A 21,205-nucleotide genomic window follows, 5' to 3' on the forward strand; every position below is an offset into this window, starting at 1 on the left:
AACCTCTCAAGTGACTGTTTTTTTATGTTAAGCTCTCTGCTATTGATGTTGTTTAATTATTTACTTACATCTTTTACTATCTCCTAAGCTATACATAATGTCCAAGTTAAGGGCTTTCTGTGTTTTGAAATGATGACTTCTTATTGATAACAAAACTCTTACAGTTTCCACATGTTTGTTACATTTAGTATTGAACAATACAGTACATTTTATCAGTTAAATATGTATGTTCTGAGAGGCTGACAAAAAATGATTTAATTGGAGAAGAATATTTTATATATCTTGTAATACTACTTTCAGAACCACGTAATCTACCTATTTTGAGCCATCAATTGAGAAATATTAGCACTTTAAACCAAATACCTACTGTGGTGCCATGCATGTGTTAACTGTCTGTTTCAGGAATGCATTTCATTCTTAGTAGAAATGTTACTGTTTATATTACTTCTTGAGCAACAAATCTAAAAAGTTCCACAGTTGTAGAACTGCTAGCACAAGCATCATTGGTTAGCATGCATGCTGCACTGTTGAATTGGTACATGTGGGGATATGGCTTCTTTTACTTTGTAATATTTTTTAGAAGTATACTTCTTAGTATTTTTTAAGTATTTTTTATAAGTTACAAGGCAGTTAAATTGTACAAAATTGTACACTGAACAACCCTAAAATATTATTTTTTAACTTTGAACATAAGCTTTTCTGAAATTTCAAGTAACTACTTGAACTTGAGCATCACTCAATTGTACTGGACTTCCCCATTGCTGTTGTTCCCTTCAACAGCAAGCAGTGGTTATGAAGATATTATCTTCAGACACTGGAGATACACAGATACCAGATATCATTGCTATATCAAAGTATGTTTTTATGATCAACATGCTCCTATACTAAAAATTTCCAAAGTGAGATTCTACCCACTTACAAAATTCCTATTTGAATTAGTAGGCACTGCGACCATTTGAAAAGAATTACTTTAATCTTAAGGGACTATCTTTAAGAAGTCCTAAAAGAATGTGATATTTCAATCTTAAAAGTCTTGGTAGTTACTCTCAAGAATGAAGCTATAGACTTGATCATCAAGAAATTAAAACTTATTAAAAGTGAAGTAGAATTTTTTTATGCTAAAGGTGCATTGTACAATATAGCGATGGTGATTGCATTAAGGAGTTTTGATTTTAAATCGTAAGCCACATTTTAAAAAGCAGATATTTCTGTTAATTTTACACTTTCATTAAATCAGTGGAATATGGGCAACTTCAGCTGTTTCCAGTATGCATATAGCATTACCAGAAATCTTGTTTGGAATCCCCAGGCCAAACTCATTGAATTCTGTAAAGTTTTAACAGCACTGTGACTTCAAGAAAATTATCTGTATGTCTTCAGCATTTCTTATAGGAATTTTCAGGTTTTCTTGTAAGGCATCTGAGATTCTCACTTTCTGATGTTTATTTCCTAGAGTTACCTTTTGCTTAAGTAGTAAAGCCATGCAGATGGCTAGAACAGATAAAGCCTCTTTTGAATCAAAACATGACAGATTGTGTCTGTAAAAATAAAAGCTACAATTAACTAATTTGAATCAGCACACAGTAAGTTTATCATTGCTACCAACACATTTGGCATTAAAAAGTTGTGTCTAGTAGTCTTCAGTATAAGATGCAAGATGGTCAAATCAGTCAATTTCTCAGCATGAAATATTGCATGGTGTTAATACTTCAAGAACTAGTCCCTGGAGCGTAATGATGAAAAATAGACTTTCAAAAATCTCACATTGATAAAATGAAAAGATTGCATTACTTATTAGTCTCCGGAATGCAAAATATAATGTCAGTTATGATTGCATAGGCTATATCTAGCTAAATATCTTTATTCTGATCTGGAATTATAAATTATTCCTTTTGAAAATTAGTGAAGATAGCGTGATGTTCAACAGAACGATTTTATATGGCAAAAACTTTCTTCATTGTTAAAAAAAAAAAAAAAAAAGATTCTCAACTGGTTATCTTGTACATTAATATATATGATTCTGATGACTTTGCATTTCAGAGATTCTGCAAAAGTGGTTATGCATTCAGCTGATGCATTTGCACCTGTGGCCTACCTTCATTTTCTGGAAATGCACCTGGAGGATAAGGCAAGTAAATTCCAAATGTCATCTCCCTTTAAAGCTATATGCATGGTTTTTTGTGTTGCATTGTCATAGTTTGAAGGTAAGTTACATCTTCTTATTTGTGTTCTTTGAAATAAAGATGTGTATATTTAGTTGAATTTCAGAACATCATATATGAAAAACTCAATATAAAAGCTTGCTTATTGAATGAATGAATGAATGAATGAATGAATGAATGAATGAATGAATGAATGAATGAAGGTAATATATCTGTGTAGCATTTTTTTCATTTTGAAACCTTAAGATACTCAAACAGCATGATGCAGTCAAATAGATACGTAACCCGCATCATACAGCCAGCCACAGAGTAGAATGCATCTGTACTAGGAACTGTAAGAAGAGTGTTGATTTGCTTGGATCTCTTCATGCTGTTTCTGTTGTGGAGCGGATGATGCTAAAACCTGAGCCCCTAGTGCTCAAATATTAAACATGCTGCTTGTTTAATCTTTTCTGTCTGGAAGTTACATCTAATGATTGATTTAAAACGTTGTAGAGAAGATATCATGATCAATGAGCTTGAAAGAATTGTCAGTAATTAACAGGGATTCCTTCAATAGTTCCTGATTCAATGGAATATGGAAAACAAGAATAGGAACTCCTGTGATTTGGATGTTGCAAAATTATACGTGAGCTAAGAAAATCAGATGAGAAAGTACTTTTTCTAGTTTTTGTTATATATACCTATTCATAACTATATACACTTTTCTATTTTTCTCTTCATTATTTTGCAGGTAAAATATGTTTTTCTTACTCCTTAACATTTTTAAGTGCTTCAACTGTGTTGAAGATGATCTTCCTGCCACTACTGCAGTCATCTTTTTTTAGTTCTTCCCATTTCTTTCTATGCTTTGCCAATCACTGAACTTCTTCTGGTTGAAGGGATTGTTATTGAATGTTATTACAATTATTACAGTTTCATTTACATCTCATCTCTCTTAAGGGATGTTTCTTTTCTTTTTCTTTTTTTTTTTCCTATGCACGATACCTTTTCTAATCTTATCATTCCATGCAGATAAAATCTGTACTTTTTTTCTTGTATGGTAACCTCACTGTTCCCATAAAAAGTAAATTGAATTTTATCCTTCTTGTTTCTAATTTGAGACTTCTTTCAGATATAAAATGGTAAGTATATGTGAGGAGAATCTGAATGTCTGCTAACTACATGAAATAAACCCAAATAGGCTGAATAATTGAAAATCTGGACACATGTGGTGGGGTCTACATTATGACATTAATATTTCTTTGGGGGTCCTGACTTTTCTTGCTTATGGCACACTTAATGCTAAAATGCGTCATATATCACTAAAAAGTGGCAGGCTAGGGAAAACGAAGAACACAAAGGTTTACATAAATCAGGAAAAAGTTATATTAAAATGCATAATATTTTATACTGGAATCAAGATTTTTTCTTTTATTTGAATGGAAGCTCTTTTCCCCTTCTTATTGTTGATTTATGTTTTAGATTTGGTTAAAGCCTCACAGTTTCAGGCACTATTGTAATAAGTCTTATTTCACATTCCTTGTAGACAAAGCTGTCACACTTCTAGAGAAGGAAGGTTTATTCTGGATTTTGGTATATGAACTAATGTCTTGTAGAATTAAAAGAAAAATAGTCTTTTTGTGCCATCTCTGTGTCATGTGGAAGAGCATTAGAATCTTTTGGCTATAGATTAATTTTGTGTCATGTTAAAATAAGCTGGGTTTTCAAGAAGATATGAATATGAAGAGCCAGTCAGTCCTTCAGAGCACAACATGTTACTAGGCACAGTTCAACTGTGTAATGACAGAGAGGCCTTTAAGATTAATATGCCTGTAGCACTGTACTTTTTCTCACTCCTTCATGCTTTACAAGCCCTACAAAACATGTTAAGTATCAGTTAGTAGTTCAGCTGTTGAAAGCCAGTCCTGCAATAACAAATCATTGCAGAGGAGAAAAAAAAGACGGTTTTAGTTACAGACTTTCAAAAGATTACTGAAATTTGAGCAAAAATTCTCAACAATGAGAATAAACAGTGTATAACTTACTTATGTAATCTCATTGTTTACAGTTGGAACAGTTGGAAACTGTTAATAGACTGCACAGTGATGTGTAATTCTAGTAAGCATCATGACATCCGTTTTGTTATCATTTCAGCTGAGCTATGTATTTTTAATTTTTATTTTGTATTCAATTTATCTTAGTTATATGCCACAGATGTTAATTTTACATTCTTTGAATTTACCTTATTATTGTTATGCACTTATTATGCTAGTGTACCTTAGCCTCTGCTGTTTTTCCTTCCCTAGAATGTATTTTCTTCAGATAAATCCCTTTTTGTTTAACTACAGAGCTTGGAACTACAGAGCTTGGGTAGAAATTTGTTTTAGATTGTTTCTGTCAGCAAAATGAGCCCCCGTGCCTGGGGGAAAATAACATCTTGCTTACTGTTCTAATTTAATATGCTACCGTGAAACCTCAAGATGCATTCTTGTATAATATTTGAAACTTTTTTCTTTTTACCTCCTTTTTTTCTTTCATTAACAGTGACAACAAAACAGATAAAGAGATAATTAGATTTTATTACTAGAACATTGTTAGAAGTTTGGCAAAAAAAAACAGCTTAAGAAAACTTTTTTTCAAAGGTATTCTACAAAGACATTAGGAATAAATAATGCCAATAAAACACTCATGCTTAAAATTCATGATTGCTTCATTTACTTCATTGTGGGGAAAAAAAAGTCACTATTGTGATGTACATAAAGCAGATACCTAGCTTCATTGCTATTTTACTTTTCCAGTAACTCTGTGACTTTGCATATTTAAATTGTAAGATGTTCTTTGCTGAGGGGAAGCAACTTCTCTAGCATTTTCTAGTACCTCTGAATCAAATGTATCAGATTTTTTTATGCAATAGAACTATAAATGTAATATTTTTCAATTAGGGCAAAATATAACTGTTTAAAATTGCAAGTTTTTTTAATTGACAGCAAATTGAATTTTGAAAACCTTTTTATTTGCCCCATTTTGTACTGTTCTGTTACTATGTTGAACTATTTTGATTTTGAATGATCAGAAACAGAAATGAAAGCTTCTTATGTGATAATTCTTTCTGAGCATATTTCTGGTAATTGTAGTGAATATATTCAACTACCAGTCATGCTTTAAGATTTGCTCTTTGTCACATTTAATAATGAGTGCTCTGTTCCCTGAGTCCCAGTGTGTAGGAATACATATACATAAAACAATACCAGCTGTCAAACTGCAGTCCCTTAGGTTAGAGTTAGTCCAGGATTAGAAAGAATCACATAGCTTTCTACCTACACTTAGCAGAAGAAATGGAATCTGATTACCTGCAACAGATAAAGGTGACATGTTTGATGCTGTACTTCCTTGACGCATAGTATTGCATTGTATTTACTTACCATGAAATGATATTCATTTTTCTGTATCTGGGTGGAACGTGTTGCTGAAATGCAAGCAGTTGTGCCTCTGTTAAACATCAGCAAATCAATTTCACAGGCTAATTTAGAGATTAATTTTAAAATATTTGTAAAAGTCAGGAATGGTGTTTGGAAGATATGTACCTGCCTCTTGTACTAAAGGAGCATAATCCTGTAGCTTAGATTTGATTTAACTTTGTGGCCTGTTTCTGTCCAGTTTCTTCTACCTGAATTATTTTAATCTATCTCCACCTAAGACTTTAGGTATTAAACTTTGTAATTGGTGTTAAGGAGCACAGGAGGGAATTTCACTGTACTGGTAGTTGCATTTTTTTCAATACTTTGCCATCACTTAGTGATATTTATCCTAGGTAACCTTTAATTTCCCTTCTACATCATAAAAATATGGGAAACTGCAGTTTGTAACAACTTCACAAACTTTATAACAAATAATTGCAGACATATTTTCATTGTACATTGATCTATTTCAAACAGTAGGATAATAAATCAAGGATTTTCCTTCATGCTTCATTTGGTTGCAGACTAAGTCCAATTCTCTGAAAAAAGATTTTTTGAGAGGTCTCTTTATTATTTTAAAATCTTTCAGAGTAAAGGACATTCTTTCCTGTGTGTCTATATACTATACTTGAAATACTGCAAGGAGGTGTACACGGTCTCCCTCATTATATTTATTTCAAAGAGTTATGTTATCAAGGTAAGCTGCAAAGAATAGATTATCACAGTCCTCGTACATCTTATGTCTCATGAGCTCTCTACCATCCTATATTTTCATTGTTGCTTAGTGAGAAACATTCAATTTTGGAATTTTGTTGTGATGGGTTTTTATACCAGTTTCTATGGTGGCAAATGTAAGCTTTTTAAGAAGGCAATCTGTTGTTTTCATAAAAGACCACTACATGGAATTTCAGCTGTATCAGTCAGAGTCCTAGTTCCAAGGCTTTTTCAACCAGAGAATTTGGATCTTGGAACACTCGTGCATTTGCTTAACTTCATTCTGAGTGTGCTTACATCAATGACAAGAGTTATGTGAATATAGTTAACCATATGCATGTATGCAGGCTCTGATCCAGAATTAGTTTGGTATCACAATGTACAGTGGGAGAGGGAGAAACAGTCTACACAAATGGGAAAATATATTGCTTCTGTGAAGTAAAATGAAAATGTTATGTGGTAAAATAGGTTCTGTAAGATTTAATTAAAATGTCATTATAGCAAGCTTGTTCTTTTTTTTTTTTTTTTTTAATAATGACAATGTTAGTCAAAGAAAATCTGATTGTGGCAGTCTGTAACTTTTGGGATTTACTCCTTAGATTATGTTTTCTATTGACAGCAGTAGAAAACCAACATTTGTATGAGATTTGAATATAACTACTCAACATAGTCTTGCAATTCTTCTTGTGTTGGAATTGAGCCTGTTGTTCTTGTGCCAGATTCCACACCTAATACTTCTGCTGAAGCCTACACCTGTACTGCTGTTGAATATGCATATGTGTTTTTGGAGCATTGTGGAAGTCTTCCTTGAGTGAATCATTGTGATATATTGTAGATATATTGAAATCAGTGGTAGCCTATAATTATTTTTATAGTCTTTGATGTATGTAAGAAACCTCATAGAATTTCTAGGATGTGGTAATTTCCCAATTTACAAAAATTTTGTAGCTGACTGGCTGCTTGTGTGTGTGTGTGTGAACATATATGATTTTATTTAGTGTGTGTGTGTAAATATATATGATTTTATTTATATCAGTGAAGCAATATTGATATGATCACTTACAAAATATTGAAAAGTTTAGAAAAAAAGGATCTTGGCAGTGGATTATCTGAAAATTGAGTATGTCACACATTTGAGTTATTTGTTATTATTACAGTGCTACACAGGAGTGTACACAGGTTATAATTGTAATAAGTTGTAATAAAGTTTGTAAGTCTTACTACAGGTCCATGAATTTTTTATGACGCACATTTACAGAAAAGATGTTTAGAAACATAGTTGAAAGAACAGTCTTCACAGGTGGCTTCAAAATTGAATAGGTGCTCTTTTAACATTCTGTTGCATTGTGTCATAAATTCAATCCACCTGGTTAGGTAACAGAGAAGTTACAGATATCTAACAATATTTGTACAAGATATCTTCCTCTCTAGATTTCTCAGAAGGTATTTATGTAAAGCTTAACAAAATCAGTAAACATAGTGGCTGACATTGGCAAGCTGGAACTTCTCCCTTTCTTATCAGCATATTTTTATCCTAATAATGGTTTGTTAACCATTTAAATTCAATATAATGTTATTGAAGTTAAAATCCAAAAATCTGAAAGAGGAAGCAAATAATGAGGAAACAAAGAACAGCACAGCATTGTCATAGGGTCATTCATGTAATTGTCTGTGCATATTGAAAGGCTATTACCAAGTGATGTGTATATTGCATTAGTACTCTCTGAATGTCCATGCTCTAGTTCTAGTTGTTTCATGCTGGTCTTTACAACTTTGCCAGCATAAGTGACTAACTCAAAAAAACGTACCATTTGCAAGAAGGATGTGGTAGCACTTTTAGAACTTGATGCAACTTAGCATATATATATTTCTGTGAAGAGCTGTGTTGTGGAACTTTTATTATTTCCTTTATCTTGATTGTTGGAGAACAGTCAAACTTGAGATCTAATTCAATTACAGATCTACGTTCCTTCATTTTTATTCTGTAGGTCACAACTGAATATCTAGTTGGCTGTCAGGTGCTCCCTAGGTGATGGCAAAATATTTTAACTGGTGGCAGTAGTGAAAGGTGTAATTCAGTGAATGGGAAGTGGTGCAGATGCTGTTAGAAACTTGTGTATTGTAATGTTTGTAATCACATAGCTTTTGTGATAAGTTGCAGTTTTCATCTTTGTGCTACGATGTTACTTCTAGTTGACTTCTTTTGACCTCTCATGTACCAGTGATATACATATGGTAGATTATTCCCCTGACTTTAATGCTTTTCTAGGACGAATTAATAGAATGAGGTCCAATGAAAGATCATCAGCCCTTCCACCAGCATAGTTTTAGAGTTTGCAGCACTTAAAAAATTCCCCTTGAGCCCTGTTAGAGACAGCAGAACTGAGTTTCCTCTCAGAGTAAAGACCTTTTTTGTAATATGGGCTTTCCTAAAAATTTCCAAAACCCTATTTTCACTTAACTTTTTCACTTAACTGTGAAACATCAATGTAAATATTGAGCTCTCAGACTTGTGATAAGTATTATCAGAAGTATTATCAGAGCTTGTGCATTTTTGTTTTTATTACTTTTGCTTAATATCAAGAGAGCTGTTAAAGTTACTACTAGATATGTTTTGTTTTCCAAAGGAAATGAAAAAAATATAAAATTGACTTATTGTCTGAAAATTTTTATATTTGGAATTGATTAGTAACCTTTAATATAGCCCATTATTTGACAGCTTGGTTTGATCTAATTCTTGAAAAACAGAGAATGCAGGGGGTCACGCTTTGGGTGACCTTACTTCATATAACTTATGCACTTGTGTGCTTTGCTGTATAATATTAATGTTCTTTTTGCATAGAAGTTTCATATTCAGTACAATTAATTTGTGGGCTAAAACAGTATTCGGCAGTTTTTAATCCTCATGTAAGGCTTCATATTTTGTCACCTTTTGACTTGCTCTATTAGACTTTATCATGATTTTGTGAATTTATTTCAGAAGTTTGCAAAAAAAAAAAAAATACATTGCTCAGATACTGTATAAAAGATCTTTGAGTAGTATCTGGAGCTGCAGCATGCAGTGTCATTTGCTTGAGGTTCATGGACAAATTCAGTCATAATTCATTTTCTTTTTAGATCAAGACAAGTAGTGTTTGCCAAGCTAGTGATACCAAAGTCAGCATCTCCTGCAGATTAGGCTGCATTGGAAATTAAGATGAAATAGAGTAGTGGGTTCTGACTGTTGATCTAAACATAAAAATAGATACACGTGTATGCTGTAATCACACAACTTGCTGGTAACGGTGTTAAAACATATTTTAACATTCCAATTTAATTTTGGAATTTAAAACATTCCAAAACATAGTGTTTTGGAAGGCTGATCAGTGTATGCTTTTTGCATTAAAAGGTGCACGGGTAGTTTTCTTATCCTAGGCCCAGGAAAGCATTTAGAAGCACAGAATCACCAATATTGGAAACAAACCTGTTGCATTCCCTGGGTTTGTTGTGGCCAAAGTGCAGGACCCAGCACTTGGTTTTGTTGAACTTCATCCTGTTGGCCTCAGCCCAGCTATCCTGCCGGTCTGGATCCCTTTCTACCCCCTGGCAGATTGATGTTTCAACCCAACTAGATGTCATCTGCAAACTTACTGAGGAAGTTCCTGTTCAGTAAAGATACTGAACGGCACAAGTGCTGATTCTGACCCTTGGTGGGGAATGCCAATTGTGGCCAGTCAACAGTTGGGTTTAATTCCATTCAACGCCACCCTCTGAGCCCAGCTCTCCAGCCATTTCTTTAACCAGAAAAGAGTGTGCTTGTCTAAGTCATGGATTGCCAGCTTCTCTAGGAGAATACTATGGGAGACAGTCTCAAAGGCTTTGCTGAAGTCTACGTAGACTACCACTAGATAGATTGTCCACTGTGTGGATAGAATTTAGGAAAAAAAAGACACCACACATTATTTTTCTTTCTTATCAAAACATTACTCGATGTATAAATTTCGTAAAATGCTGTTTTATTTATCTCAAAATTCTGAGCATTCTAAAGCTTGTTGAGTTTGATTAAGTGGATAGCCTTTGCATGAGGTGAATGGAACCAAGACAGTGGCTGCATTTACTCAAGGTTACGAGACTTACAGGGGCTGCATTTACTCAAGATTTAACAAGGTTTTAAAACTTTTCTTATAGTCTTTTGCACTGTCTGAAGTGTTTACTGACAGTGTTAATGATCAAGTTGCTACCATAACATTTCTGTTCTATTTTCCCCTTAGTTATTGTATTTTCTGGCAAACATAGCTGTCCTGCAAAATTGTGGAATAGTGTTTCTTCATTATAATATCATCCTCTCTCTTATCTCAAGTTTCATTGTTTCTCATATCTGTTATTGCTTACTAAACCTGGAATTTGATCCCATATGATGTATCAGTGGGAACATATTGTATGCTGTTAATTCTGCAATCTAAACAGTAGGAAAAACTGTTACTGTTTGTTCTTCCATTAATTCTTCTAAGCTTAGGTGCTTGTCAAGCTGAAGTGGTTTTTGTAATTAAAACTGAAAGCTTGAATGATGAAATATGGTTTCATATTGCTTCGTATGGTGTTTACTGGTTTATTTTATAATTCTTTTTTCTCATGCAGGAGAAATCTTCAGATACATTTATGGGCAGTAGCTGCTCTTGTGAAGTAATCTGCAACAACAGTGACAGTTTATCTTCTTTAGAACCGGATGAGCAACAGAATATCAGTCCAATCATCTGGAAGGCTTTGAAACATAATTCTTTGGATTTCAGTGAGTTTTGTGCAACTTTCATTAGGAAAGTAAGAGTGAATATGTTATGCACTGCATAAAATAGGAGGGGTGTAGCTGTTAAGACTATAAGACAATTTGTATCCATTAATAGCCACATCTTTTTTTTTAAAAAAAAAAGTCTCCTACTACAATTAAGTTTTTTGGTAGGGATCAATAAATCTGTGGTAATAAAACTCAAGTTATTTTGCAGAAGAAACATAACCCAATTTTTTCTTTCTTTCTTTCACACGTTAATGTTTATAATTTGCCTGAACTAAATTACTTTAATATTACTGTCATTACAGTGGAGGGAATTAGTTATTTAGAAGATCATGCCAGTACCTGTATCCTAACTCCATTTTAAACTGAAAGTATAAAAGGAAACTCTAAAATGGGTAATAAAATGCCATGACTTGTCTTGCTTGCCTGGACAGATTGGTGTCTATTCCATTAATAAAAATGTCACTGTGTCATGTGCGTGATCAAGTTTAGCACCCTAACAATTTACTGTCCCTTAGGTGAGCTGCAGAGCAAATCATATGCCTAATACTAGCATTGGCTCAAATGTAAGATGACTAACACAAAATAAACTAGTGTTTTTAGAATGGTGACTTACTGAAGTACCACAACATCACTTTTACTCTAAACCCAAAGATTAGTAAACTCTGAAAAGTAAGTTTCATAGTGTAACAGTGTTTGATTTGGAGTGGTGCATAGGCACTTTTAATGTGGATAAATTCTGGGGATTTTTAAAACAAACAAAACAATAATAACAAAAGCACCTAAACAGATTATGCATTTGCTGCTTATTAGAACCATATTAAATTCTTTTAAAATTTGACAGATAACTTTGAAAATCTGTTTCTATGTTGGCTGAATAGTTTTGAAAATTGTAACTTTTCAATATCACTTCTTTAACGTGTCTTTATAAGAACAAGTAGAAAAACTGTAAAAAGTCAGGGGAAAAGAAGTAAAGGAGGAGAGAAAAATTGAAATTCTCAGCTAAATACTACTTATAAGCACATTTTCTGGAGGCAATGTTGAAGTACTGCTTTGTTTAATGAGTACTGAATGGTAGCTTGGATACCAGCACAGTTGTAGTATTTGATTTATACCTACATTTCTGTAAATAAGTTATGAAGAATTTTTAACAATTTATATTATGTTGTTTTTTTTCCATGGTTCTTCTTACTTAAACAATTTAAAATGTATTCTTGGTTAATGTGACTGTTTTCATCTCTGTAATCATAGTGCTGTTATTAATTTCCCATAGGTAAGACATTCGGAAGTTCAGGGAAATCTGTGACTGGTTACCAGTGGTTTTCGTGCATCACTGCACACTTTCATCCATTAAAAGACAAAAATGCTCAAGAGGCAGCAAGGGAAGCATTTTCTGCTCTCCAAGGTGATTTTTTCAGATAATCCATTATCAGCTCCTAATAATACATTTTCAAATATGGTATAAAAAAAGGAGTCTGTATTGCAATGTGATTTTGTAACTTCAGGTGTTGTGGTTGTCAGTTTGCCACCTCATCTAGTGTTTGATTGGAATCGTTATTGGCTTTAATACTGAACACACTGTAATTTGGCTGCCACTGAAGGCCCTAGAAAGCTAGCACAGTGCTCATATCAGTGTGATGCTATTTCCATAGTACTTATCATGTGTGAGAGTACATGTGTGCTGTTGATGCTGTCTACTTGCTAAAGCACTATTATAGCTACTATAATTTTAAATTAAGTTTTCTGGAAAACTGTTGAACATTTCGGCATCTAGGATTAGGTCAGTAGCCATAAATCTTACTTATATTCTCAATGCAAAGGAGAAACTGCTTTCTTGGGAATTGTGAAATCCAAGTTCCTTATTATCCTGTCCTTACAAGATATTGATATATAATACAAAATGTTCAATTTTTTTTTTGTTATAATCATTAGATTAAGCACATTTGTACAGTCTTCATTCATAAAAATGGAAATAAGTCTTATTAAGTAAATTTGTGGGCTTGAATTCTTGCTCACTCACAATTCTTGTGAAATGTTATTGTGTAAAATCTTGAACATATGTGTCTGATTTCGCGATTGAATAGAGGACGATTAAGAAACCATAGAATTTGTTTTGTCAAAGGCCTTTAAGCTAGGTTTTAATTGCTTGGAAGTCAGAAGGGTAGATGTGATTAAATTTTTAATAAAAGGCAACAGTATTTAGTATAAATCTTCTGGACAAAATATGTTAATTAAAGCAAAAGGATTGCATAATATTTTATTTTGTTCTTATCATATTTCAATGGATACCTGTTAATATAGATATTATATATTTTTGCTATAGCATAGATGAGAACTGATTGTGTCTGTGTAGTTCAGTAGCCTGTTGCTTTTAGCACATTTCTTTCATTATCTGTATTATAATCAGGAAAAATAGCAATATTCTCATCTTTGGGTAAAAATGTCAGTTCTCAGATTTCCTTTGGGGTTATATTATTTTTGTAAGAAGTTGTGGAAGACTAGATGAATTAAGTTTCTGACATGGAAAAAGAAGCGATATGTTTTTGAGATCTTTACTGATAGGCAGATATCCACAAGGCTTTGTCTGTAGTCATACTTCTGATCTGTATAGCATTTCAGTCCTTTATGGTTTAAAAATGGAATAGGCACAGTCCTTTTAACCTTCACTTTCCAGGATTAACTGATTTAATGATCTCTAAAGAGGATAAGTGCTTCTCAAAGGATTCAGAAATAGAAATTTATTGTTGGGCATTATGAAACATGCAACTGTTCCATGAAGTGGTTGGATTTCTTCCATAAAGCCAAGTACAAGAGGGAATTCAGTACGTTGCCATTTACTGTTATTTTCTTAAACTGTTTTTTTAAGCATATCTTTAGATGACAAAGATTGAAGTGCTTTACATAAAAAGCAGCTTTGAACCAGATTTACCATGGCATATCTTCCTAGGCTTCGCTGGAGCAACATGGTTTTTTATTGCATTAAAAATTAGTCTAGAATACTACTTGCTGTAGACAGTTTTGATGTTGCCTTCTGTAGCTCTCAGTCTAAAGATCCAGATAACTCATTTAAAAAAAAAAAAAAAAAAAAAAAAAAGCTGTCCTTTTTAATGTGTGTCAGAAGCACTTCTGTATAAGAAAGAATGATTTTCACCTGGCTGTATTTTACAAATATTTTGTAAGAGTGAATGGCTTGAAATTCAACAGAAGGACTTTCCAGGTGTATCCTGGGAATGTGCTATGTGATAGTCTTCTCTTTGGAAGCAGAACATGTAGTTAAGAACCCAGGTGATGAATTGGTAACTGGTTCATCTTTTTTATGTTTTTACTAACAACAGTACATTGGGAGATCAATTTTATTATGTTTGCAAGCTAGGGAGATATTATTTCCCATCATTCCTCTCATTTATGCAGAGAAAAAGGGAATTGTACTTAACATATTTCTAAAAAGTTAAAAGTTATGAATTGATATATAAATGATATTGACCTAGTGATTACTATCAGGCATTATAAAGTACATTTATATTTCTGGACAGAATTATGATTGTGTACTAATTTCTCAGCAGATCATTTCTGGAGATCTGTCTTGACTTCATGCAAGTTCAATGTCAATTGTTTCATAATCTCTTGTATCGCTTAACAGGGAATGTCTTTTTCTGTCAGTGAGAATTTCCCTTTCTCTCTTCAGACTGCCATCACTAGTGGCAGTATGACTAAATAAAGCTGAGATATTTAGAATAAAACCCAGTGCTGGTGTGACCACATCGACTTTCATGGAAGTGTGCCAGATCCTCTACTATGTTTAAAGGCAAAGAAATGTTTTCCACAAAATTATTTGTTTCTCACTAAGGCAAGGATGAAGACTATTTATACTCTCATGCTACTCCTCTGGAAGACTATATATAGATACATATAGATAGAAACTGTAATTCTAAAGGACAAGAACCCCAAAACTACATTGAGAAGAGCTTTGCGTATCACATTTATGTTAGGTAAATGCTATTATATGCTCTATATTTCTCCACGTCTTTCAGAGAAGGCTTGCTTCATTTTATTTCTCCAGCTTATGAGTTGTGAAAGGTCCACACTGCAGAGCTGATCCACATATTTTGTATGGTATTGATGTATGTAACAGTAACACATTCTCCTTAAATGCTATGGCTCAAATCTTCTATGCATACGCATTCACATTATTTCCACTTCCCAGTATCTTTTCTTTAACTTTGTGTGCTTGAGTTTTCCTGTGCTCACATCATATCTTCATTTCTCCTGTGGCTACTTCTGTTTCCTACCGTCTGTCTTGCCATTTATAACTCTTTCCTCATTATTGAACTTTTTTTTTTAAAATCAGCTTAGACAAACGTCCCTCCAGAATAGCACATAAAAGTTTGATCTTTTTGTTTGAGAAGAGTTATGGACTAAAGGATTTCTTATTGTCCCTTACAGATCTGTTAATTTTTGATTCAAAATCTTATAGATTACTAGCTGTCATAATCTGAAACAAAGCAAAAAATTAAAAAAAAAAAAAAAAGGATAAAACTTAGTGATATAAAAAGTGAGGAATGTAACTTATCTATTTGCATGAATGCATGATACATTTTCTTTTGGAAAGGATTCATTAATGTGTGGATAGAATTTATCATTCTATTTCTGTCTATTTAGAAAATGAGACATGAGAAAATTTCATGAAAAATTGGGCATTATGTAGGGAAAAGAAGTATGTTGCAAAGCCTTCAGTCATATTTAGACAACTAGTTATTACCAGTTTGTTTTGTTGGACAAATACAGGATGCCTGTGTTTAAAATATTTTGTCTTTAACAGCTACGTTATTTTTATCTTGCAGCAAGTATAACTTCAGAGGGATTAAAACTGAAGGATATTATTTTAGTTCATCTGTATATGAAGAGCATGAAAGATTTCAATGCTATAAATTCAGTTTATGTGACAGAATTTGATTTGTGTCCACCGGCAAGGTAGGATTAGACTACTGCTATAGTATATTTATGATACACTGTAATGTACTGTATTATTGTTATCACATTTATGAAGCTTTTCTACAAATATTTATGTCTCACAGACTTGGAAACAGACTTTTGCTACCTTTTGAAGTAATCGTGTCAGGGGTGCTCAAGTCAGAAACACTGGAGTTGGAAATTCTTGCCTTTGTATTTTCCATAAGGTTTATAAATGCCCCTCAATATGACTTTACGGAAAAGTAGTACATTTTTTGCAAGTGTCAGTTCTCCCTAACTCAGGTGAAATGACAAGTCTTTTGTATTGATGGAGCTCTGTTTGCTTGTGTGTCTCTCAGTCTTGGCAGTTCTCCTCCTAACACAGCCCAGGATACCATCAAACCTGGTGATAAGGGCACGTTGCTGGCTTTCACTGTATACTAGGACCCACCAGGTCCATTTCTACTAGTGTCCTTCATTTCTCATGCTGCTGCATGTCTTAAGCCTTCACGTTTGCACAGCCGCACATAGTTTTCCATTACTTCTTGGAAAGGTCATAATATAACTGGTAGAAAGACTAGGAAGTTGCAGCAGGAAATGACATTGATTATTTTATAGGATGTACAGATGTTGCATTTTAGCCAAAATAAAAATTAAGCAGCAGTTTGCATGTCTGCATTGTTGCATTATGCACAGAAGCCTGTTTGTGGGAGTTCTCACAAGCAATATGCTAGAAGCATAGACTCAGGAGTCTAGATCTACACTAAATTTGCAAAATTGTCTTGAAAATTCACCATCCCAAGCAGAAAATCCCTTCATCCATGCTTATGATGATGATAGTGAGGAAAAAACAGTGTATTTGTGTGGGAAAGGAGGGGAGAAAAATAGTTTTCTTGGAAGAAATAAAGCAAGACGATAAGAATTTTGTAAGATTGTTTTACATGATCGAGAGAACAAGTAATTTTTTTGTTGGATACCTGCTGGGAGATAAATGACATTTTAATGCATAAACTGCAAATATAATTATTTTTCTGGCTTTGAAACATCATTGTTGTTTTTTTCATCCTTTATTCTTCCTTTTTATTTATTTCCCTCTCTGACCCACTCTCCCCCCCTTCCCCCCACCCTTCACACATACACACACACACAATTTTCACTAGCAGTATACTTTGCAATATACTTTGTCTCTCATTCAGGCACACAGTTTTAAATTTTTTAAGTTTGGAGCAAATAAAAATGAACTTTCTTAATGAATGCTTAAGTAGGTTTTCTGTGCGTTTGTCAAACAACTAAAAGTAAAACAGAAAAGTATGCTTGGTATTGCATTATAGCATGTGAGGATGGTGCAAAGCAACAATGAGCTGTTGCTCATGTTTAGAAAATTGAGCATTTAGTCCAACATATGCAAGGTGAGTCAGTGAAGAATTGTTGGTGATACGGCAAGGTGCTCCCTATCCAAAAGCTGCTTTAGCATAACTTATTTCCAGAGTTGCATGGTCAAAATTTTCTTGGTGAAAGAATTCATGTATTCTTAAAATAATGATATACACCATAAAAATAAACAAAGGTAAATGAGTCATAGGCTGTGGTACTAGTTTCTCCTTGTTAGTGAAGATTGCCTTGCTGGAATTGTGAAGCTGATTATCATTTGGAGAGCAGATAAGAGTGTAAATACTAGCAGGTTACTGCAATACTGTAGTGTTTGTTTTTATGTTCCTGGTAAAATTTCATTATATAGTATCCAAACTAAAAAGAAATCAACATGGAAAATAAATGCTGATAGTGCATGCAAACTTTATTTGAAAAAAGATAATTTTCTTCTGCTTTCAGAGTGTGTGTGGAAACCCTGTTGCCTGATGGAGTATTGTTTTGCATTGATTGCCTTGCACATAGCTGTGACATTGCAACAGATGACGTATTAAGTGAGGAAAAACTGGTCATGCATGTACAGAGTATTTCCCACTGGGCACCTGCTAGCATAGGACCTTACAGTCAATCCATCAAGGTAAGGAATCTTTGTTATTTCATGTGAATTATATGTCAGATTACTAAAGTGGGTACAGTTTGAAAGACTCCCTCCTGTCCAAATGAGCGTACAAGAGAAAGAAAGAAGGTATTAAAGTTTAAGGAAAATATTTTCTAGTGTAAAAAAGAAAAAAAAAAGAAAATCACTGAATCACAGAATTGTTCAGGTTGAAGATCATTGAGTCCAGCCCCCCTGCAAAGCAGGCCCCCTAGACCAGGTTGCAGGGCAGGTGTCCAGGCAGGTCTTGAATGCCCACAACCTCCCTGGGCAGCCTGTTTCAGTGTTCCATCACCCTTCCTGTGAAGAAATTCTTATGCACATATGTGCAGAACTTCCTATGCTTCAGTTTGTAGTCATTTCCTTTTGTCATATTGCTGTCACGTTCTCATTTTTATAATCTGCTTAGATTACAAATGAACTTTAGGAACAGCCAAGATATTTGAAATTTGTTTAAAGTGAGCAAATCCAGGCTTCTTCCATGGATCAGTCAATTGTAAAATGCCTAAGCAGTGAAATTGCTCTTGATATTGTTCAACCATCTAAAAGTACACAGAGGTTGTACTTTGTATCCAATTAATAACAAAGTAAATAGAATATTGCATCTCATATAGAAAGCATGAAAATGAGGCAGCAAAATATCGATAAGTAGACTGAAAATTTGAATGAAAACTTTTTGCAATGAAACAAAAGTCCTCTTGTCCAGCTTGCACCAGCTGAGCTGATGGAGTATGTCACCTTTTATACTGCAAAAACTCTGTATTTCTTTACTAGTGTTTTTCTTATAAACCAAGTCTAGCCCAACAGTACTATGAGAACAAAAGGTAAAAATTTGAAATTTATCATGCCAATATCCTTCTCATCTGTAGCAGAACAGTGGCAGAATGATACGAGGATTTAAATTACACTCAAAATATTTATATAAAGGTTCTTTTCTCTTTTGAGAATGTTCTTTAAAGATGACCTCAGTGTTTCCAAATAGATGTAAACTGTTTTAAGATAAAATAAGGCTGACTTGTAAGAAAAAAAGCAGAGATCATTTTTCTTGGTCCACTTGTTTTAATAGTATAGAACACTGTCTATTTCAGCTACTGGAATGTAAGCTACATTAGAGTTATGGTATTGTATCACAAATGTCTAGGACTTGCAGCGATAATTATTTTCACTATAGTTATTTTCTAATTATATTAGCTGATGTAATAAAAGTTATGCCTTTCTGTAAGCCTAATCTCACAGGGTAATGAGAGATCAAAGCATGGTCATGCTGGTTTTATAAATTTTATTTACCATCTTTCAATCCTGTGTGAGAAACGTGTAGTAGTGAATTTTAGCCATATTTTAAAAAGAATTAATGCGTTTGCATATTTTCAGGTTTTTTTTATGCCTGATATTACTGGGACACTATCACAGTCAGGCAGAATGAAATCACTTAGTTTATCTCTGTCCTCATCATGCTTTCAGTACATCTGTGGAAATCTTAAGTTGATACTGAAAGAGAATTATATGGTCCTTTTGCCCTCATGTTTGGGGATGTTCCTTTTAGGCAGACTTCCAAAGTATTACAATTATACCTTTCTAATACAAATACAATAGAGTATCTAGGCTACATTCTGTTTCAGAACATGCAGTCATAAGCCTTCATTAAAAATTTTTTTTCAAAAGTCTATCTCAATTGAAACACTAAACACATAAGTAATTTAAAAGTCTATTTGAACTTTGTTTTGAAAAAGTTCCTTGTTTTGCTACCTGGAAATGAGCAAATAAACTGGAACAGTAGAATCTATTGTACTGTCATATTCTACAATAATTTTTGATGCTGACATTACCTATTTTATAGATGTAATGATATACAATTATCTATGACTTAATTATGTCACTTCTAGATGACACTTCTAGATTTTCCTTGTGACCTCAATACTTTCTCTGACAGCTGCCAAATTCTAGTTTCTGCCATCCTTCAGGCATCTTATTCTCAATGTTCTCTTCTACGCTGTTTGAACCTAGTAGCATAAACTCTTAGTTTCTCTCAATTCCAGTGTCAAGGTCCCTACAACTAATTTGGATTCTGTTTCCTGTTTATTTACGTTTCAGTAAATCACTTATTTGCTTTTTTTTTGTGGACCTGTCATTTCTAACTGTTCAGGGTTGCACAAAGCTCGTGGACCACGGGCTGGACACATCTGGTGTAGTAGAATCCAAGTGATCTGTAGTTTCCTGAGAGTCAGAAGTTACTATACAAACATCTGTATCAAATAGTGCTGATTTCATACATCATTGATACAATAAAGTCTGATTCAAATGGCTATTTAGCTAATAACATCATCTTACTCAGTTTATCAGTTTGAGGTAATTACTCAAAATTATTACTCAAAAGTATTGCTCTGCCAAGGAAGGGGCCACAAGGTTTAATTCTGGGTGTGCTATTTACAGATTAATTAAGACATTTAACTTCATTTTTAATACTAAAGAATTAATCCCATAAAAATTAGTGATCTCGGAGGAGTCAGTTGTCAACTTCTGACAGGATCTCTTTGCCGTAATCTATTAAAATGCTGCTTTTATCTTGTCTTGCCTGTGTCATATTTTATGGATTTTTTCATAAACACTGCCTATACTTCATAAATGTCTCAATTTTCTAGTCTATTAACATTACTTCAAAAGCAATTGATAAAAGAGTAGGGCATGCATGAAATAATACACCAATAATGTGAAGTGCTGGAGGCAAGAACAGTGGGTAGTATCTGCGCAGCTTGTGAGCTGAAATAATGAAAGGATGTTTTATCTACTACAATAAAGAAACAAATGATCATTTTTGATAGTAGGAAAAAAAGATTGCTGGTAATTGGGCAGATGAAAAATGGGTTACATGGAAAATACAGCATATTTTGAAAATGGTAACTGATTGGAAAAAACAAACATCTCCAAGCATGTATTTACATTTTCCAAACCTTTCCCCTTTGATTCTGATGTACGTGGCACAATTTTTAAATACTTGTTGTGAACTCCTAGAAATGGAAATACATATGGTTCTTAAAGAAATACACATTTGTGAAAGAGGTGTTTGGAAGGATGTACAAACTAAAAGCCCCTAAGTGAAACACTTCAAAAGTGCTTATAGTTCCTTTGGATTAATTATAATTCCCCAGTT

General features: G+C 33.5%; 1 protein-coding gene across 2 annotated transcripts in view; it reads left to right on the forward strand.

Moving 5' to 3' along the window:
* DPH6 (diphthamine biosynthesis 6) overlaps positions 1-21,205 on the forward strand; it is a gene marked incomplete at its 3' end in the record, with an annotated part of 176,359 nt that overhangs the window by 60,852 nt on the left and 94,302 nt on the right. For both annotated transcript variants that reach the window (XM_079536913.1, XM_079536914.1), the window contains exons 8-12: positions 2,041-2,128; positions 10,934-11,084; positions 12,358-12,489; positions 15,926-16,055; positions 17,865-18,039. In XM_079536913.1, the coding sequence (XP_079393039.1) occupies positions 2,041-2,128; positions 10,934-11,084; positions 12,358-12,489; positions 15,926-16,055; positions 17,865-18,039 (676 nt within the window). The remainder of the gene's footprint in view (positions 1-2,040; positions 2,129-10,933; positions 11,085-12,357; positions 12,490-15,925; positions 16,056-17,864; positions 18,040-21,205) is intronic.

Source organism: Tetrao urogallus (genome assembly GCF_951394365.1).
Source record: "Tetrao urogallus genome assembly, chromosome: 6".
NCBI lineage: Eukaryota > Metazoa > Chordata > Aves > Galliformes > Phasianidae > Tetrao > Tetrao urogallus.